The sequence below is a fragment of the Pan paniscus genome, chromosome 21, assembly GCF_029289425.2.
Source record: "Pan paniscus chromosome 21, NHGRI_mPanPan1-v2.0_pri, whole genome shotgun sequence".
NCBI lineage: Eukaryota > Metazoa > Chordata > Mammalia > Primates > Hominidae > Pan > Pan paniscus.
In genome coordinates this window covers 39,366,515-39,387,631 of record NC_073270.2, presented here as the reverse complement: position 1 = coordinate 39,387,631, position 21,117 = coordinate 39,366,515, and the positions used below count along the sequence as shown (strand labels likewise).

The window sequence follows — 21,117 nt, the reverse complement described above, 5'->3', positions numbered from 1 at the left end:
TTCCCCCGCACCCCACCTCCTCAGCCTCCGCAGTGCCCTCCATGGCCCCTCGGGGGCCTACCTCCTGCCCACTGGGCCCCTGGCATCCCCGGCTTCCCAGCTGGCCCGATTGTTGTTACTCCCTAGGGAGTCATGGGAACACACTCCCCCTGCCCCTGCCACCCCCCTTTTCCCAGACAGGGCAAGGCCCTAACAATGTCCCTCAGCCAGCCAGTGGCCTGGACACAATACCCCTGTTTCGGTTTGCTGCCAGCTCCAGGAGGCCTGCTGGGTTTCCTGGCCTGTGTGGCATATATATAACTCTGGCTTCCAGCGGGGATTTTTTTGTTTGTTTGTTTGTTTTTTAAAAAAAGAATCTCTGGCTCCTCCTCTTTGAATATCTTAATATATTATAAAAAGTCTTTCTCGATCTCCTTGTCTTTTAAAGAAGGGAATTGAAGAGAAGGACTGTGTGGTAGATAGAGCTCCCTCTCCCCTCTCCCCTCTCCCCTCTCCCCTCTCCCCTCTCCCCTCTCCCCTCCCCCCTCCCCCCCTCCCCTCCCCCCTCCCCCCTCTCCCCTCCCCCCTCCCCCCTCTCCCCTCTCCCCTCTCCCCTCTTTCCACGGTCTCCCTCTGATGCCGAGCCGAAGCTGGACGGTACTGCTGCCATCTCAGCTCACTGCAACCTCCCTGCCCGATTCTCCTGCCTCAGCCTGCCGAGTGCCTGCGATTGCAGGCGTGCGCCGCCACGCCTGACTGGTTTTCGTGTTTTTTTGGTGGAGACGGGGTTTCGATGTGTCGGCTGGGCTGGTCTCCAGCTCCTGACCGCGAGTGATCCGCCAGCCTCGGCCTCCCGAGGTGCCGGGATTGCAGACGGAGTCTCGTTAACTCAGTGCTCAATGGCGCCCAGGCTGGAGTGCAGTGGCGTGATCTCGGCTCGCTACAACCACCTCCCAGCCGCCTGCCTTGGCCTCCCTAAGTGCCGAGATTGCAGCCTCTGCCTGGCAGCCACCCCGTCTGGGAAGTGAGGAGCGTCTCTGCCTGACTGCCCATCGTCTGGGATGTGAGGAGCCCCTCTGCCTGGCTGCCCAGTCTGGAAAGTGAGGAGCGTCTCTGCCCGGCCGCCATCCCATCTAGGAAGTGAGGAGCGCCTCTTCCCGGCCGCCATCACATCTGGGAAGTGAGGAGCGTCTCTGCCCGGCCGCCCATCGTCTGAGATGTGGGGAGCACCTCTGCCCTGCCGCCCCGTCCGGGATGTGAGGAGTGTCTCTGCCCGGCCGCCCTGTCTGAGGGGTGAGGAGGCCCTCTGCCTGGCAGCCGCCCCGTCTGAGAGGTGGGGGGCCCCTCCGCCCGGCAGCCACCCCATCTGAGAAGTGGGGAGCGTCCTCCCTCCTCGTCTGGGAGGGAGGCGGGGGGGGTCGGCCCCCCGCCCGGCCAGCCGCCCCGTCCGGGAGGTGAGGGGCACCTCTGCCCGGCCGCCCCTACCGGGAAGTGAGGAGCCCCTCTGCCCGGCCAGCCGCCTCGTCCGGGAGGGAGGTGGGGGGGTCAGCCCCCCGCCTGGCCAGCCGCCCCGTCCGGGAGGCGAGGGGTGCCTCTGCCCGGCCGCCCCTACTGGGAAGTGAGGAGCCCCTCTGCCCGGCCAGCCGCCCCATCCGGGAGGGAGGTGGGGGGGTCAGCCCCCCTCCCGGCCAGCCGCCCCATCCGGGAGGGAGGTGGGGGGGTCAGCCCCCCGCCCGGCCAGCCGCCCCGTCCGGGAGGGAGGTGGGGGGATCAGCCCCCCGCCTGGCCAGCCGCCCCGTCCGGGAGGGAGGTGGGGGGATCAGCCCCCTGCCCGGCCAGCCGCCCTGTCCAGGAGGTGGGGGGGGCGCCTCTGCCCGGCCGCCCCTACTGGGAGGTGGGGAGCCCCTCTGCCCGGCCAGCCGCTCTGTCTGGGAGGGAGGTGGGGGGGTCAGCCCCCGGCCCGGCCAGCCGCTCTGTCTGGGAGGGAGGTGGGGGGGTCAGCCCCCGGCCCGGCCAGCCGCCCCGTCCGGGAGGGAGGTGGGGGGGTTAGCCCCCCACCTGGCCAGCCGCCCCATCCGGGAGGTGAGGGGCGCCTCTGCCCAGCCAGCCGCCCCGTCCGGGAGGGAGGTGGGGGGGTCAGCCCCCCGCCCGGCCAGCCGCCCCGTCCGGGAGGGAGGTGTGGGGATCAGCCCTCCGCCCGGCCAGCCGCCCTGTCCGGGAGGTGAGGGGCGCCTCTGCCCGGCCGCCCCTACCGGGAAGTGAGGAGCCCCTCTGCCCGGCCAGCCGCCCCCTCCAGGAGGGAGGTGGGGGAGTCAGCCCCCCGCCGGGCCAGCCGCCCCGTCGGGGAAGTGAGGGGCGCCTCTGCCCGGCCGCCCCTACTGGGAAGTGAGGAGCCCCTCTGCCCGGCCAGCCGCCCTGTCCGGGAGGGAGGTGGGGGGTCAGCCCCCCGCCCGGCCAGCCGCCCCGTCCGGGAGGTGAGGGGCGCTTCTGCCCGGCCGCCCCTACTGGGAAGTGAGGAGCTCCTCTGCCCGGCCACCACCCCATCTGGGAGGTGTACTCAACAGCTCATTGAGAACAGGCCATGAAGACAATGGCGGTTTTGTGGAATAGAAAGGGGGGAAAGGTGGGGAAAAGATTGAGAAATCGGATGGTTGCTGTGTCTGTGTAGAAAGAGGTAGACATGGGAGACTTTTCATTTTGTTCTGTACTAAGAAAAATTCTTCTGCCTTGGGATCCTGTTGATCTGTGACCTTACCCCCAACCCTGTGCTCTCTGAAACATGTGCTGTATCCACTCAGGGTTGAATGGATTAAGGGCGGTGCAAGATGTGCTTTGTTAAACAGATGCTTGAAGGCAGCATGTTCGTTAAGAGTCATCACCACTCCTTAATCTCAAGTACCCAGGGACACAAACACTGCGGAAGGCCGCAGGGTCCTCTGCCTAGGAAAACCAGAGACCTTTGTTCACTTGTTTATCTGCTGACCTTCCCTCCACTATTGTCCTGTGACCCTGCCAAATCCCCCTCTGCGAGAAACACCCAAGAATGATCAATAAAAAAGAAAAAAAGAAAAAAAAAAAAAAAAAAAAAAAAAAGAAGGGAATTGATGATGTTATGAAAAAAAAAAAAAAAAAAAAAAAAAAAAGTCTTTCTCTTCCCATCCTGAGCCCTCCCCATACGCCTCCCTGACTGCATTTGCCATGTGCCTGTCAAGCTGGGGACCAAATGCAGGTCAGCAGGTGTCAGTGAGAAAATGACAAAAAGAAAGAAAAGCTGATCACTCCACCATGACCAGCCTCGAATGTGCTGGGGATGCTGAAGGTCATGAGGACAACCTGAGGGCCTGTGACGTGGCGGGCCCTGAGCCTGGCACTTTTTGTACACCACAGCTTGTCACTTCTAAGATGCCATCCAATATGAGATATGCCGTTTTGAGCCCCTAAGAAAAATAGTTACTGACTACAAATGGATATTCCACTGATCCTAGGATGCACCTCAATTTCAGAGAGGTTAAAATATGAAAGAAAAGGTGTCAGAATCAATGGAATATGGTATTATTTCATTTTACACGCTTCGTTGCCCTCCAAACATAGTTTTTTTTTTTCCTCCTTGTGGCTAATAGAATGTGGGAGGCAGTGCAGGAATTGCTTCATGAAAATTCTGCTATTCTGCAGCCTAACAAGTTTTTCGTTTTTTTCTGTGTTTTTTTTTTTTTTTTTTTGAGACAGAGTCTCATTCTGTCACCTAGGCTGGAGTGCAGTGGCGCGATCTCAGCTCACTGCAATCTCCACTTGCTGGGTTCAAGCAACTCTCCTGCTTCAGCCTCCCAAGTAGCTGGGATTACAGGTGTGTGCCACCACACCCAGCTAATTTTTTGATTGTTTTGTTTTTTTATGAGACAGAATTTTGCTCTTTCGCCCAGACTGGAGTGCAATTGGCGTGATCTTGGCTCACTGCAACCTCCTCCTCCCAGGCTCAAGCGATTCTCCTGCCTCAGCCTCCTGAGTAGCTGGGATTACAGGCGTCTGCCACCACGCCCGGCTAATTTTTGTACTTTTAGTAGAGATGGGGTTTCGCCATGTTGGCCAGGCTAGTCTCGAACTCCTGACCTCAGGTGATCCACCCGCCTTGGCCTCCCAAAGTGCTGGGATTACAGGCGTGAGCCATTGCGCCCAGCAAGAAGCATTTCTTCAGAGGAAAAATCGAGAGGGGAATGTAGGCAAGCCACTTCAGGGAGTCATTCTGCACTCTTCACAACAGCCGACATTCATTGAGCTCTCCCTATATGCCAGGCATGTTAATAACTCAATGTCCCAACAACTCCATCAGGTAAACACTATGATTATTATCATCACTATTTTACAGATGAAAAAACTGAGCCCCTCAACTGTAAAGGCCTCCTACTCCCACCTTTGCTGTGGCCCTGGTCAGGGGAGGCATAGTCATATGTCCGGTTTCGCCCCACTCCTTGGAAAAGCATGACCCCTCCTGAGAGGCTTGGGTGACGCAGAGAAAGGAAGTTGCCATGGGTGAGGCTTGGAGAGAAGGGAGGTCCCCAGAGCCTGCACTCAGGGAGTGACCAGGGCTGGGGGGAGACTTGAGAATCGACTGAGACCTATGCAGTTACCTTGGACCTCAGACCCTCTGGCCTGAACCCATGGAACATATGGGCCGACTGATGGTGAAGGACTTGGCCAAGGCCACACAGCCAGGCTGTTGGCTGGCACCAAACCCCCTGTCTGCTGTTTGATCACAAATATCTGCCTTTTTTTTTTTTTTTTTTTTTTTGAGATGGAGTCTCACTCTGTCACCCAGGCTGGAGTGCAATGGCTTGATCTTGGCTCACTACAACCTCCACCTCCCCGGTTCAAGTGATTCTTCTGCCTCAGCCTCCTGAGTTGCTGGGATTACAGTCGCCCGCCACCACACCCAGCTAATTTTTGTATTTTTAATAGAGATGGGGTTTCACCATGTTGGTCAGGCTGCTCTCGAACTCCTGACCTCAGGTGATCCACCCACCTCGGCTTCCCAAAGTGCTGGAATTACAGGCGTGAGCCACCGCGCCCAGCCACGAATATCCACTTTTCCCTCTCTTCTATGTCCATGTTTTTGTTGTTGTTGTTTGTTTGTTTGTTTGTTTTTAGATGGAGTTTCACTCTTGTTGCCCAGACTGGAGTGCAATGGTGTAGTCTTGGCTCACTGCAACCTCTGCCTCCCAGGTTCAAGCAATTCTCCTGCCTCAGCCACCTGTGTAGCTGGGATTACAGGTGCACACCACCACGCCCAGCTAATTTTTGTATTTTTAGTAGAGACGGGGTTTCACCATGTTGGCCAGGCTGGTCTCGAACTCCTGACCTCAGATGATCCACCTGCCTCGGCCTCCCAAAGTGCTGGAATTACAGGCATGGGCCACGACACCCGGCCTGTCCATATGTTATCTTTGGTTACTTGCAAGGCAGAGAAGCTGTGCTGGTACCAGTCAGTTCCTTGGCGGTAATAAGACTAACAGTAGCTCACATTTTTTGGGTGCTCACTCTGTGCCAGGCACTGTACATGAGGGGTGGCTGTTCATCCCTGGAATGGCAGGGCAAGAACTGAGTGAGGCATGCCAGGGAAGGACTCTGGTGGCCTGGAGGGTAAGGCCCTGGCTAGCTGGGGGACAACAACTGTTTAGCACCGTGATGGCCTGGCCAGTATAGCCAGATACTGCTGTTTGAAAAGAAAGCCAGAGGCCGAGCGTGGTGGCTCACGCCTGTAATCCCAGCACTTTGGGAGGCTGAGGCGGGTGGATCATCTGAGGTCAGGAGTTCCAGACCAGCCTGGCCAACATGGTGAAACCCCGTCTCTACTAAAAATACAAAAATTAGCCTGGTATGGTGGCACACGCCTATAATCCCAGCACTTTGGGAACCCGAGGCGGGCGGATCACCTGAGGTCAGGAGTTCAAGAACAGCCTGACCAACATGGAGAAACCCCGTCTTTACTAAAAATACAAAATTAGCCAGGCTTGGTGGCAGGCGCCTGTAATCCCAGTTACTGGGGAGGCTGAGGCAGGAGAATCACTTGAACCCGGGAGGCGGAGGTTGTGGTGAGCCGAGATCACACCACTGCACTCCAGCCTGGGCAACAATAGTGAAACTCCGTCTCAAAAAAAAAAAGAAAAGAGAAAGAAAAGCCAGACATGTTAATTTTTATATGGTATTTTCCAATTTCCTCAAATCTTAAAACAAATTCATAATTCAAGAAAAATCTTCTATGGGCAAATTGAGTTATATCTGGGGGCCAGTTTGCAAACTCTGCTTGTTTTGTTTTCTTAAACTTTGACACGCATCGTGTAAAGAAGCTGTTATCTGTTGTTCTGCAGATGAGGCAAGCAAAGCTCTTCAAGAGGGTGAATCACTTCCCCAAGATCACAGAGGCGGGAAGCCACAGGGTTGGGGGCCACCCGACTCCAAAGGCTTGTTTCTATGTTAGACCGCCTTTTGGATGGGCAAGAGGTCTGTTCAGATACAGCCAGAACTGGCACAGTGACAGAATATCTCCAGGGACAGTAAACTGTCAGTCAGGGTAGCATTGAGGGATTGTTGCAGATGCAAAACCCCCCACCTCCCTCTGCCAGAACTCAACAATGGACATCTCTGTGCCCTTCATAAAATTAAGTCATCACAGAATCTTTTCTCCCAATTATGCATTCCTTATCATGATTGGATATTCATGTTTGGTGACTTTTTGTTTTTTTGTAAGCTAAGAATGTATGCTTAGGGGAGGTGCTGTTTGTGGAATAAATAGGTTTAAATTATTTGTGTCACTTGTCAAACTTCTTAACAAGCATACTGTGCAGTGACAGAGAAATAATTCCTAACTTTCCCACTGGACTGTGAGTTCCAGGGGTCTGTTTTACTTATAACTGTGTCCCCAGCACCTAGCACAATGTCTGACACATAATAGGTACCTGCTCAGTAAATATCTGTGGATTGAATGAAGTGAATTGACTTGTCCAAGGTCATGTTGACCAAGATTTCTGATTACACCCACCTGATTTAGAAGCCCATGCTATCACCTCTACACCACTCTGCTTCTTGGAAAGAACCAAGGGAAAGAGGTCTCCAGGCACAGGATTGTGGGCCCAAGAGATTGCATCCCCTCGAACTCCTCTAGTTTGGTTGGTGAAGGTGGTGATGGAAATAAGCACCTATGAACCAAGCCACTATCCACCATAATACCCTTTAGAAACTACACTTTATAATCTTGACAGCCCTGAGCCTGGCTTTTGGGGTATTTACAGAGGGTGGCAAGGGCAGGTCCTGGGTTTTGCAGTGGGACAAGTGAAGTTCTCATCTCAGTTCTGCTGTGTGACCTTGAGCTATGAATGCCCCTCTCTGAGCCTCCTCCTTCCTGCACCATGTGGATAAACAAGCTTACTTACGGGATTATGGGGTTGAAAGGAGATCATCAATGGAAGTGGCTGCCCAGTGACTGTGGATTTTTTGGAAACTGTTTTTTGAAAACTGTTGACATTGAGAACAGCGTTATCGGGAGCTGCCAGGCTTAGGGCCAAGGGGCCTCATCTATCAGGCTTTTCTGCTTTCAAGTAGGTATTAATAGGTACAGAAGGCCCTTATCTCTTCCTCAGTTTCATGCTAGGAATGCTGGTCTTCACTCCTTTCTGCTTCAGCAGGACCTGAAGGATTGTGGGAAGGAGGGCGCCTACTTCTACCTGGATGTGTACTTGAATACTCTGGGGCGGGCAGGACTTTGGAAAACCCCCAACCTCAGCCTCATCAAGCCTGAAAAATAACCTTTTCATCTACTTGGTAAACTCAGGCCCTTTTGGCCTCAAATTTCCTCATCATAAAATGGAGCAATAATAATAGACATCTCTCTTTGCCAGCCACCACAGTTAAACCAGCACAATGCTTGGTATATAATAGGTGCTTAATAAGTGTTTGTTGAATGACTTGGGTTTGAGAGGGCTTTACACAAATGAATGTTAGTGTTACTGGGACCCTGTGGGAAGGTGCAGGGAAAGGACACTCTTTCCATCTGGAATGGGAATGTGCTGGTTTCTCTTGCTCTCTGCCAGCACCTGTGTTGGTTGTTTAGAATGGGACCTACCCCTCAGCTTCTTTATGGAGAGGGGATGGGGAAGGGGGACAGGACAGGCAGACCTCAGGGCTGGGAATGCAGTGTAGGCCCAATTTGGTCACTGGTTGGCTTCACAGTTACTTTCTCCTGAAAGGGCCTCAGTTTTCCTATCCATACAGCAAGAGGCTTATGTGGTCTCTGTGGTCCCTTCTAGCTATGATACATTCTAGGATTTGCAATGAGTAATTTCAGAAACTACTCATTGGAGGGGAAAACAACTCCTGATTTCCTAAACCACCTCATAGTTTGTAAAACACTTCCTTATGCTTTTCATTCTCCTGGCAACCCTGGAAGGGGCCAGGGCAAGGTCTGTGTGCCCATTTGAAACTAAGGGTGAGAAGCATCCTCAGGAGCTGTGATTTGAGGCTGCACCACTCATTTTGATTATGCTGGTACACCAGTTTGCTTTCAAATGTGAGTATGCATAAAAATAACCTGGAAGCTTGGTGAGGTGGCAGTCACCTGGAGTACCAGCTATGCTGGAGGCTGAGGCGGGAGGATCTCTTGAGCCCAGGGGTTTGAGACTACCCTGGGCAACATAGTGAGACCTCGTCTATATAAAATAAATAGGAAAAAAAAAAAATAAGATACTGGCTTTTCTAATTCCCTAAGTGTCAAAAAAAAAAAAAAAAAAAAAAGAAAAAAGAAAAAGAATAACAAATATCACCTGGAAAGGGGACATGGCATTGTTAAAATGCAGATTCCTGGGCACCTAGAGATTTTAAATTGGCAAGGCCAGGGTGGGCCCAAAATTAGCAAGTGACCACGTGGTTCTGAAGCCAGTGGCCTAAGGACCACCCTTGCAGAACCGTGGTCTCCTTGTCACAGTCTAGGCAGCCTCTGGCTTAGCCTCTGTTTCTTTCATAACGTTTCTCAGCGCCTGCTCTGGGCCAGACCAGTGTTGGGAGGAGTCGCTACTGAGCTCCTAGATTGGCAGGGGAGGCAGATGGAGAAAAGGAGTGTGTGTGGTCAGCATTGGAGCAGAGGCAGCAGTGGGCAATAGAGGAAGTGAGTAAATCCTTGGGAGGGCTCCCTAGAAGTGATGTGTTTTCTTTTTTTGTTTTAGAGACAGGATCTTGCTCTGTCGCCCAGGCTGGTGTGCAGTGGCATGATCATAGCTCACTGCAGCCTCGACTTCTCGGGCTCAAGCAATCCTCCCACCTCAGCCTCCCAAGTAGCTGGGACTACGGGCACACGCCACCATGCCTGGCTAATTTTTGTATTTTTTGTAGAGATGGGTCTTCACCATGTTGATCAGGCTGGTCTCGAACTCCTGGGCTCATGCGATCCACCCCGCCAGCTGATTACAGGGATTCCGGGGGTGAGCCACCGCGCCCAGACGCCGCTTCATCGTATTGTAAACATCTGTTACCTTTCTGTTCCCCTGTCTACTGGACTGTGAGCTCCTTAGGGCCACGAATTAAGGATGGGGCACAGAGCAAGCTCTCCAAACGTTTGTTGAATGAGTGAGGGAATGAATGAGTTCAAGCAGATGCTATACGTTGGCTGTTGGAGATTTTGGCTAAAATGGGACTTGCAGGAAAGCCCGACGTCCCCCTCGCCATTTCCAGGCACCGCTCTTCAGCTTGGGCTCTGGGTGAGCGGGATAGGGCTGGGTGCAGGATTAGGATAATGTCATGGGTGAGGCAAGTTGAGGATGGAAGAGGTGGCTGATGGCTGGGCTGTGGAACTGATGATCCTGAAAAGAAGAGGGGACAGTCTCTGGAAATCTAAGCTGAGGCTGTTGGGGGCTACAGGTTGAGGGTCACGTGCAGAAGAGAGGCTCTGTTCTGAACCTGCACTATAGAAAGGTCAGTGGGATGCGGGAGCGTCGGGGCGGGGCGGGGCGGGGCCTGTGTTCCCGTGTCCCCACGCCTCCAGCAGGGGACGCCCGGGCTGGGGGCGGGGAGTCAGACCGCGCCTGGTACCATCCGGACAAAGCCTGCGCGCGCCCCGCCCCGCCATTGGCCGCACCGCCCCGCGCCGCCGCCCCATCCCGCCCCTCGCCGCCGGGTCCGGCGCGTTAAAGCCAATAGGAACCGCCGCCGTTGTTCTCGTCACGGCCGGGGCAGCCAATTGTGGCGGCGCTCGGCGGCTCGTGGCTCTTTCGCGGCAAAAAGGATTTGGCGCGTAAAAGTGGCCGGGACTTTGCAGGCAGCGGCGGCCGGGGGCGGAGCGGGATCGAGCCCTCGCCGAGGCCTGCCGCCATGGGCCCGCGCCGCCGTCGCCGCCTGTCACCCGGGCCGCGCGGGCCGTGAGCGTCATGGCCTTGGCCGGGGCCCCTGCGGGCGGCCCATGCGCGCCGGCGCTGGAGGCCCTGCTCGGGGCCGGCGCGCTGCGGCTGCTCGACTCCTCGCAGATCGTCATCATCTCCGCCGCGCAGGACGCCAGCGCCCCGCCGGCTCCCACCGGCCCCGCGGCGCCCGCTGCCGGCCCCTGCGACCCTGACCTGCTGCTCTTCGCCACACCGCAGGCGCCCCGGCCCACACCCAGTGCGCCGCGCCCCGCGCTCGGCCGCCCGCCGGTACGGACCCCAGGGACGCCGCGCCGACAGCGCCGCCTGTGCCCCCCGCGCAGACCCGGGAGGGCGCCGTGTTTGGCCTGGAGGCGGCAGGGGGCGGGGGAGGGGTTGACTGAGGCGCCCAGGCTGGGCGGTGCAGAGCCGGGGTTGGGCCTCCGGGCCCCGCCCTGGGGTGCGGGGTGACCTCGGGCCGGTCCCTGTTTGCTGCTCTGTGCTCTGCGCCTCAGCTTCCTCACCGGATCCTCCCCAGCGTCGGACTCAGTGATAATAATAGCCCACGTGTATTCAACTGGCGTTTACTGCATGCCAGGCCTTTGGGCGACTTCAAGCCAGCTAAAGCTCACAACCCCGCTGTGAGCTGTGTTGTCACTGTGCCCATCTGACGGAGGAGGAACTGAGGCCCAGAGAGGGAAAGTGACTTGCCCCTGGTCACACGGCTGCAGGTGGTGGGGCTGGGATTTGAACTGAGGCCTGCTGGCTTCAGCTCAGAATTTGCATCTCGGTAGTGAGCACAGCTGCTAGGGGAAGTGAAGGCGGGGCGGAGGAAAGTCCTGGGGCCTAACCGTTGGTGAGCCATTGAGGAGACCCTCCTTCCTGCCTCGATGCTGACTGCCAGGTGCAGGCCTGGCCGGCCAGGCCTCTGGGGACAGCCCTCCTGGCTGGGAGGCCTTCTCTGCAGGGGCGGGGCAGCTGGACCAGCTGCTGATCCCCTCCCTCTGCCTGTCCTTCCATCTGCCACCCTCCACCCTCCCGGGCCCTGGTTGCCATGGAACCTCATTAATCAGGCAGGCCGACCCCTGAGTCTCTGTAGAAGGACTAGGTGGGCTGGGCCTCTGGGAGCTGGAGAGGAGGCCCCCAGTGCCAGGAGAGAAAATGTCTCAGGGAGATCCTTTAATAAAGCCCTCCCTGATCGCTGAGCTCAAGACGAATTCAGACTGGAGGGCCCAGAAGAGGCGGCTGAATTCCAGTGGGAGAAGGGATTGGAGGCGTAGAAGCCTGGAGCTGGGAACTGTGGGGCACAGGGCAGGGTGTGGAGACCAGTTTGACTGGCGCAGCCTATGGGTGAAGGTGGGGCTCTGGTGTGCAGGCGGGGTCTGGCCAGGCAGGATGGGGTCTCAGCAGGGAACTTGGAGCAAGTGGGAGGGGTGAGGCAGGACTCAGGACAAGGAGGTAGAAGCTGCCTAACTGCTGATGGGGGTGTGGGTGGCAGCTGGTCCCTGAGGCATCCTGAGGAGGCTCCCCCAACCCCCTTGGCCCCATGCCCAGTGCTGCCTTCCGGAATCACCACAATACTAATAATAATAACAATAGCAGCCACCATTGTTTTGAGGATGTCTTGTGTGCCAGGCTCTGTGCCAAGCACTTTACTTAATTAACTCATTTAACCCCATCAGCAGCAGTCCCTTTTTACAGATTGGGAAGCTGAGGCCTAGAGATGTTAGACTCTTCCCATGTCATTCTGCTCTTGAGTGGGGAGAGCAGTCTGCGTTTCCTCTGAGGTTGACCTCTGGGATGCCTTGCTTCCTGGGGATGCTGATACAGGTTGAAGAAAGGGCAAGAAGGGCTTTTAGGGGCCCTCCCTCTTAATGAGTGGGTGGGAGGGGGTTGTACCAGGGGTGGGCCAGGTGGCCTGTCTCCTGTACTCCAGGGGCCTGTTCCTGCGGGTACCACTTGGGACCTGGGCAAGCATCTTCCATTCAGCTGTGTGACAAGCATTATAGAAGGCTCAGGTCTGCGGAAACCTAACAACCTGAGGGTCTTGTCCTCAAAGATCTGAACAGGATTATGGGTTCTAGGATCAAAGGGAGGGACAGGGGCAAAGAAAAATGCCCTCCACTCCACCTGTCAGGGGCAGGCTCATTGGCCTGGGCATTCCGTTCATTCAACAGTTGTTGAGTTAGTGAATGCCCAGGAGGCACTAGGCCCAGAGACAAGGAGCCCTGGCCCCCAGTGTACTTAAGGGCCAGGAGGCTGGCACCATTCTGGAACTGAAGTCCAGAAAGTCCACAGGTTTGGCTTTTGGCCTCTCTGCACTGGCATTTGTCTGGCACAGTCCTTGAAATAAGCTACAGGCTTAGCTTCTATACCAGCAGGCATTCTGTATACGAGGCTCTGTGCAATTCAGCCATTCCTCTTGGCCCTGCCTGTCCACTTCCACAAACTCAAGTATTATAACTATAATACATGTTTATTGTAGAAAACTTAACTTTTTTATTTATTTATTTATTTTTTTTGGAGACAGGGTCTCATTCTGTTACCCAGGCTGGAGTGCAGTGGCGTGATTGCGGCTCACTGCAACCTCTGCCTCCCAGGTTCAAGCTATTCTGTGCCTCAGCCTCCCGAGTAGCTGGGATTACAGGCGTGTACCACCATGCCCAGCCAATTTTTGTATTTTTAGTAGAGAGAGGGTCTTGCCATGTTGCCTAGGCTAGTCTTGAACTCCTGAGTTCAGACAATCTGACTGTCTCAGCCTCTCAAAGTGCTGGGATTACAGGTGTGAGTCACCATGCCCAGCTGAAAACTTAACTCTTAACTCTTTTTTTTTTTTTTGAGATGAAGTCTCGCTCTGTCACCTAGGTTGGAGTACAGTGGCGCCATCTCGGCTCACCGCAACCTCTGCCTCCTGGGTTCAAGCGATTCTTCTGCCTCAGCCTCCCGAGTAGCTGGGACTACAGGCGTGCACCACCATACCCGGCTAATTTTTGTATTTTTGGTAGAGATGGGGTTTCACCATATTGGTCAGGCTGGTCTTGAACTCCTGACCTCAAGTGATCTGCCCGCCTCGGCCTCCCAAAGTGCCAGGATTACAGGCGTGAGCCACTGCGCCTGGCCAAAAACTTAACTCTTAAGATACTAGAAAGTTGACGGCAGGATCCCAGCCCTATTCATTTTTTTCCTTTTTTTCCCTAAGGCTATTTTTGTTTGTGGTGGTTGTGACAGTTTTTGTTTTTTAAAGTTTTAAAAATTGTAGTTTTTCCTGTATCATTCACACCATTCAGATATGGCACTGGTCTCCCACAGTCCTCCCAGAGGCTGCCCTGAAATGTATTCTATAATAATAGAAACTGAACCAGAGAAAAGTTTCATGAGCTTTTTAATCCAAAAGGGATCATATAAATATATCGCCCCGTGACAGTGTTTTGCTTGTCTGTATGTGTGAGGGGATTCTTGTCAACCTGCCTCGGTCCTTGACAGCTGCGTGGTATTCAAGGGGCTAAACAAACCACAGCTTTCGTGACCCCCTTCATGGATGGGTGTTCGAGTCATCCAGATTTTTTCAGCAGTGAATGTCTTCACCCCTGCGTTTCGGGGCCCCTCTGCCAGTGTTTATCTAGGGAGAAGTGGCAGAAATGGCATCCACTCAAGCCTTTGTTTTAGGGCGTGGCACTGACCTGTCTTCAGGGGTGGACAAGGGTGGGGATCCCAGGGAGAAGGCAAGGGGTGCAGATGGCAGAAGCATGCTAGGGTTTGGGCCCCAGGGGCGAGTATGGAGGGGGATACATTCTGGCTGGGTTCTGGGGAGGTGGGGCACGTGGCGGGTATGAGTGTGGGCTCTGTACCAGCCCCCTAGGGTGCAAGTCCTGGGTCCACCTCTCACTGTGTGGCCTCTCAGGTGGAGGCCATCATAGCACCTGCCAAAAGGTGGCCGGAGGGTTGCAGGGGAAGCAGTTGAGTACACAGTGCTTAGAGCACAGCAGCTCTTCTTTCCCCTGGGTGCCTTCAAAAGTCAGTGAATGTGCACAAGAGGGAGTGGTTCATCAGCATGGGGGGGGTTCATTCAGCAAACATTTGTTGATGCCAGGCTCCATGGCAGACACTATAGATTCTCAAGTGATTCAGACACCTCTGAGGGTGAGATAGATACATCTGCAGAAATGTGTAGGGAGAGACAGAATGTGGCAAAAGGTTGGGTTTGAGGCAGTTCAGAGGGAGAAGAGGTGACATCTCCTAGCTGATGGGTAAGGTTTCTGCCCACAGAGGTAGAGGGAGCAGGCGTGAAGTGGGGAGGGTGGGAGGGATGCAAGGGCAGTCTAGATTTCTGGGAAAATGTGACTCGGGTTCCTCTAGAGAAGCAGTGGCAGATGAGAGTACGAAGGCAATGGGGAGCTGGAGGAAGGCCTTAAGCAGGGGCGGCAGCATGGTAAGGTTTGTAGGAGGACTGGCTGCAGCAGAGGCAGGGAGACCAGTGTGGAGTCTGCTCAGCAGCCCACTGGGAAGGTGGTGATCACCGTGGTGATGAGCAGTTCTTGGTAGCTGCATGTGAGGAGGGTGACAGGTCAGAAACTCTAGCTCAGGAAACCCTGTGGATGGTGGAGGGGAAGATCAGTCTGGTTTTGGTCCGGGTACTTTTGAGCAGCCTGTGAGACCTCCAGGACAGTCCCAATCCTGGAGTGTCTGAACTAAGCCAGAGTGGTTAGAGCTTGGGTTCTTCCTCAGACCGTCTTGGGTACAAATCCTGACTCTACCACTTCCTGGGCCTCCCTGGGCTTTAGTTGCCTTATCTGGAAAATGGGGCCATTTTTATACAGCCAGTCCGTTGAATGGAATGAACTAATGGATGCAAGGAACTTGATGAGCACCAGCTGCTACCATGCGTATAGATTAGTCAAAAACCAGAGAGAAGGTGATTTAGCCGAGGGACCTATGTAATCAGTGGCTTCGCTGGGCATGGTGGCTGACTAGTTCCAGCACGACTACAGTGAAGGCTGAGATAGGAGAATTGCTTGAGCCTAGGAGTTTGAGACCAGTCTGGGCAACATAGGGAGACCCCATCTCTACGAGAAATAGAAAAGTTAGCTGGTCTTGGAGGGATGCACCTGTGGTCCCAGCTGTTTGGAAGGCCGAGGTGGGAGGATTGCTTGAGCCCAGGAAGTCTAGGCTGCAGGGAGTTGTGATCATACCACTGCACTCCAGCATAGTCAACAGAGCGATACCCTGTCTAAAAAAGAAAAAAAAATAGTGCCTTAAAACAACAAACATTTATTATATAGTTTTTGTGGGTCAGGAATTCAGGGAAGACTTATCCAGCTCTGGCTTGGGGTCTCTGGAGATTCAGCCAGTGTTTGGGTTCTGGCTGCTAACAGAAGTTGTGACTAAGTGTTGCTGTTGGGAGGAGGCCATGGTTTCTTGCCCATCATTAGGGCTACTTGAGTGCCCATATGACATGGCAGAGTAAGTGACCCAATACAGAGCAAGGAGGAAGCTCCAGCGCCTCTGACCCAGTCTCAAAAGTGACAGGCCATCCCTTCCACCACATTCCATTCATTCATCCCCAGAAGCAAGTTACCAGATCTGGCTCATAAGGGGAGGAGAATTAGGCTTCATCTTTTGAAGAAGGATCAGAAAGTTTGCGGATGTGTTTTAAATCCACCGCTAGACCCCAGAGAAGTGGTGAAAATGGAATGTCCTGTGTGGTAGGACTGTGACTCTCAGGCTGTGTCCCCTCTGATCTCCCTCAGTCACACACTCAGGCATCCTGCTAGAGAAACTGAGGCGAGGGTAGCCCAGAGGCACCCAGCCTTAAGCCAGGTCTCTTCTGGCCTCACTCCTGGTTACTGGGCATCCTCCCGTTTTCGCCACAGGTGAAGCGGAGGCTGGACCTGGAAACTGACCATCAGTACCTGGCCGAGAGCAGTGGGCCAGCTCGGGGCAGAGGCCGCCATCCAGGAAAAGGTACCTATGGAGCTTGGGCTGGGCAGACCCCCTGTGACCAGGCCCAGGTTAGGGATGTGAACAGACAAACATGCTTGCAAGCTAACGTCTGGCTTGTCGGGCTTGAGCCAGGCCTCTGAGGACCCTGATGGGCAGTTGGAGTGGCCACCTGGCTTGGTTTCTCCAGGCCCTGAGGGGTGAGGAGTTCCCCAGCCAGAAGAAGAATGCTGTGGTTGGCCTCGCCAAGGGGAAGGAGCTGGCTGTCCCCCGGCCCCCATCATCCTGCTGCCCTGCACTGCCAGAGTGGCAGGCCTGGCTGGAGGTGGGGGTGGATGCTGAAGGGCCCTGTCTTGCCTGACCACACCCCCGCAGGTGTGAAATCCCCGGGGGAGAAGTCACGCTATGAGACCTCACTGAATCTGACCACCAAGCGCTTCCTGGAGCTGCTGAGCCACTCGGCTGACGGTGTCGTCGACCTGAACTGGGCTGCCGAGGTGCTGAAGGTGCAGAAGCGGCGCATCTATGACATCACCAACGTCCTTGAGGGCATCCAGCTCATTGCCAAGAAGTCCAAGAACCACATCCAGTGGCTGTAGGTACCGGCCACACAGGAGGGCAGGCACACCTGCCCATGCCAGCCTGGAGGAGCTGGTAGTAATACCCACTGTGGCTGCCTGCATCCCCATCTTATAGCTGGGGAAACGGGCTCAGAGAGGAGAGGTAGCTTCCCTGAGATGATAGATGGTAAAAAGCACACAAATCTTACATATCCACCTCAGTTGCAGCTTTACTTTTTTCTTTTTTAGATGGAGTTTCACTCTGTCACCCAGGCTGGAGTGCAGTGGTGCAATCTCAGCTCACTGTAACCTCTACCTCCCAGGTTCAGGTGCTTCTCCTGCCTCAGCCTCCTGAATAGCTGGGGATACAGGTGCCTGCCACCATGCCCAGCTACTTTTTGTATTTGTAGTAGAAACGGGGTTTCACCATGTTGGCCAGTCTGGTCTCGAACTCCTGATCTCAGGTGATCTGCCTGCCTCAGCCTCCCAAAGTGCTGGGATTACAGGCGTGAGCCACTGCGCCCCGCGCAGGTTTATATATTTATTCATCTGGGTTGCCACCATTCAGATCAAGATAAGAGCATTTTCAACACCCTAGAAGGTTCTCTTGTGCCCCTTTCCAGTCATTGCCAACCCCTCACACCGCCAGGTCACCACTATCCTGGCTTCTCATGCCCTCGGTGAGATCTGTCTGGCATAGATATTTTATTCTTGTTTTATTTTCCCCCTCTCGCCTTCGCCCCAGTCATCCTGCTACTACCCTTTCTTTGATACACCTGCTGTTTCATTTTTTGGTAGATCATTCCATTCTGCATCTTTTGTGGTTTTTTGGGTGGAGGGGGGTGGTTTGAGACAGGGTGTTGCTCTGTCGCCCAGGCTGGAGTATGGAGGCACAAATACAGCTCACTGCAGCCTCAACCTCCTGGGCTCAAGCTCTGTACCTGTAGCTAGGACTACAAGTACATGCCACCATGTCTGGCTAATGTCTTTGATTTTGTGTAGAGGCGGAGTCTCACTGTGTTGCCCAGGCTGGTCTCAAACTCCTGAGGCTCAAGCAATCCTCTGGCCTCAGCCCCCCAAAGTGCTGGGATTATAGGTATAAGCCATCAAGCCCAGCCTTTTTTTTTTTTTTTTTTTTTTTTTTTTTTTTCATTTGACAGCATGTCTTGGAAATGCATGTGTGTGTGCGTGTGTAATATTTCGTGGCATGTCAGTCCCATCATTTGTTTATCCCGCCCTGGTTGAGGGACATGTAGGTGTTTATATTCGGGCCAGACTTCAAGCCCATGACACTCTGATTTGGAGCCCAGCTGAGGAGCCAGACCCAGAGAGAAGCAAGGGCTTGCCTAGGCCTCACAGAACAGAGGCAACAGCAGACTCTGTCCTGAGGCCCAGGGCTCCTGGCCAGAGGGGCCAATCGCTGTTAACCGTACCCTCCCTGGTGCCTCCCCACAGGGGCAGCCACACCACAGTGGGCGTCGGCGGACGGCTTGAGGGGTTGACCCAGGACCTCCGACAGCTGCAGGAGAGCGAGCAGCAGCTGGACCACCTGATGAATATCTGTACTGCGCAGCTGCGCCTGCTCTCCGAGGACACTGACAGCCAGCGATATCCTTGGATTGGCCGTAGGGTGTGGAAGGCAGGCTTAGCAGGCAGGGGCTCCACCCAAGTGGGACTAGAGAGGCTTGGATTTAAGAGAGAGCTCTGATTTTGGTTGCAAGTCCTGGCTCAGCATTTTCTCACTGTTGTGACACTGGATAAATTGCTTAACCTCTCGGCCTCAGTTTTATCTATAAAAGGGGAATAATAATATCCAATTCTGAAATTGTACAGATTAAAAAAGAAAAGTGGCTAGGTGCGGTGGCTCATGCCTGTAATCCTAGTGCTTCAATAGGCTGAGGTGGGAGGATCACTTGAGCCCAGGAGTTTGAGGCTGCAGTGAGCTCTGGTTGAGCCACATCACTCCAGCCTGGGTGACATAGCGAGACCCTGCCTCTAAAAAATAAATTCCCAGCACCAGGCCTGGAGTTGTGTTGAACACTTTACGTGGAATCGTTCCCGGTAGCCATTATTACCTTGGGATTCAATGGGTAGAGTGATTCCATTATACAGATGTGGAACTTGAAACTCAGGAGTGAGGTAGGTTTTGAGTGGGTAGGAGGTTGGGAGGACAGGAGTGACTAGGCAGGTGTGAGCCCTGCCTTGTGAGCTGTTGGAGTGAGTGACCCCCTAGAAGTCAAAGGTCATGTGGTCCTTGACTCTGCCAACCCTGGCCTACGTGACGTGTCAGGACCTTCGTAGCATTGCAGACCCTGCAGAGCAGATGGTTATGGTGATCAAAGCCCCTCCTGAGACCCAGCTCCAAGCCGTGGACTCTTCGGAGGTGAGATCTGGGAACTCTGGGCCCAACTGGGTTGGGCTGGGCTGTGCTGGTGGTCACCTGGGCCTCAGTTTACCCTGCCTGCTGCTTCCACCCAGACCTTTCAGATCTCCCTTAAGAGCAAACAAGGCCCGATCGATGTTTTCCTGTGCCCTGAGGAGACCGTAGGTGGGATCAGCCCTGGGAAGACCCCATCCCAGGAGGCCACTTCTGAGGAGGAGAACAGGGCCACTGACTCTGCCACCATAGTGTCACCACCACCATCATCTCTCCCCTCATCCCTCACCACAGATCCCAGCCAGTCTCTACTCAGCCTGGAGCAAGGTGGGTGATGGGTAGGTGGGTGGGGTGGGGCAGGGCCCCTCTTCTGGGGGGTGGGCAGGCACGACAGCCCCTGCCTTCCTCCCTGCTGGGGCATCCCCGGCCTGTGATGCTCCCCGTCTCCCCAGAACCGCTGTTGTCCCGGATGGGCAGCCTGCGGGCTCCCGTGGACGAGGACCGCCTGTCCCCGCTGGTGGCGGCCGACTCGCTCCTGGAGCATGTGCGGGAGGACTTCTCCGGCCTCCTCCCTGAGGAGTTCATCAGCCTTTCCCCACCCCACGAGGCCCTCGACTACCACTTCGGCCTCGAGGAGGGCGAGGGCATCAGAGACCTCTTCGACTGTGACTTTGGGGACCTCACCCCCCTGGATTTCTGACAGGGCTTGGAGGGACCAGGGTTTCCAGAGATGCTCACCTTGTCTCTGCAGCCCTGGAGCCCCCTGTCCCTGGCCGTCCTCCCAGCCTGTTTGGAAACATTTAATTTATACCCCTCTCCTCTGTCTCCAGAAGCTTCTAGCTCTGGGGTCTGGCTACCGCTAGGAGGCTGAGCAAGCCAGGAAGGGAAGGAGTCTGTGTGGTGTGTATGTGCATGCAGCCTACACCCACACGTGTGTACCGGGGGTGAATGTGTGTGAGCATGTGTGTGTGCATGTACCGGGGAATGAAGGTGAACATACACCTCTGTGTGTGCACTGCAGACACGCCCCAGTGTGTCCACATGTGTGTGCATGAGTCCATGTGTGCGCGTGGGGGGGCTCTAACTGCACTTTCGGCCCTTTTGCTCTGGGGGTCCCACAAGGCCCAGGGCAGTGCCTGCTCCCAGAATCTGGTGCTCTGACCAGGCCAGGTGGGGAGGCTTTGGCTGGCTGGGCGTGTAGGACGGTGAGAGCACTTCTGTCTTAAAGGTTTTTTCTGATTGAAGCTTTAATGGAGCGTTATTTATTTATCGAGGCCTCTTTGGTGAGCCTGGGGAATCAGCAAAGGGGAGGAGGGGTGTGGGGTTGATACCCCAACTCCCTCTAACCTTGAGCAAGGGCAGGGGTCCCTGAGCTGTTCTTCTGCCCCATACTGAAGGAACTGAGGCCTGGGTGATTTATTTATTGGGAAAGTGAGGGAGGGAGACAGACTGACTGACAGCCATGGGTGGTCGGATGGTGGGGTGGGCCCTCTCCAGGGGGCCAGTTCAGGGCCCCAGCTGCCCCCCAGGATGGATATGAGATGGGAGAGGTGAGTGGGGGACCTTCACTGATGTGGGCAGGAGGGGTGGTGAAGGCCTCCCCCAGCCCAGACCCTGTGGTCCCTCCTGCAGTGTCTGAAGCGCCTGCCTCCCCACTGCTCTGCCCCACCCTCCAATCTGCACTTTGATTTGCTTCCTAACAGCTCTGTTCCCTCCTGCTTTGGTTTTAATAAATATTTTGATGACGTTTGGGCCGGGTTTTGGGACTCTGTTGGGAACATTTCGGGGCGGGAGAGGCCAAGGTTGCTGGGGAAATGCCCATTCTCCACTTCCCTTCTCCCTGTCCGTGCCCGATTTGATTTGAGCCTCATAACTCGAAGAAAGGTCA

The 21,117-nt window shown here is 55.0% G+C and overlaps 1 protein-coding gene across 2 annotated transcripts; it reads left to right on the top strand.

Annotated features, from left to right (window-relative positions):
- The first annotated feature begins 5,378 nt into the window (after positions 1-5,378).
- On the top strand, positions 5,379-20,978 carry E2F1 (E2F transcription factor 1). Of its 2 annotated transcripts, none has more exons than XM_063600795.1 (7): positions 5,379-9,443; positions 16,226-16,316; positions 16,668-16,887; positions 18,308-18,460; positions 19,121-19,235; positions 19,331-19,556; positions 19,682-20,978. In XM_063600795.1, exons 1-7 carry the CDS (start codon positions 9,231-9,233, stop codon positions 19,927-19,929), a joined length of 1,266 nt encoding a protein of 421 aa, XP_063456865.1. In that variant the 5' UTR covers positions 5,379-9,230; the 3' UTR covers positions 19,930-20,978. The 2 variants fall into 2 exon arrangements, with proteins under 2 accessions (XP_063456865.1, XP_034803571.1); XM_034947680.3 differs by lacking the exon at positions 5,379-9,443 and adding an exon at positions 10,185-10,646.
- Positions 20,979-21,117: the final 139 nt, after the last annotated feature.

Bases quoted from the DNA above. Each gene is read 5' to 3' on its own strand.
- E2F1 (XM_034947680.3), top strand. From the start codon at position 10,386: ATGGCCTTGGCCGGGGCCCCTGCGGGCGGCCCATGCGCGCCGGCGCTG. The intron at 18,461-19,120 runs ATATCCTTGGAT...GACTCTGCCAAC, and splicing joins GAGGACACTGACAGCCAGCG to CCTGGCCTACGTGACGTGTC. The intron at 19,236-19,330 runs GTGAGATCTGGG...GCTTCCACCCAG, and splicing joins AAGCCGTGGACTCTTCGGAG to ACCTTTCAGATCTCCCTTAA.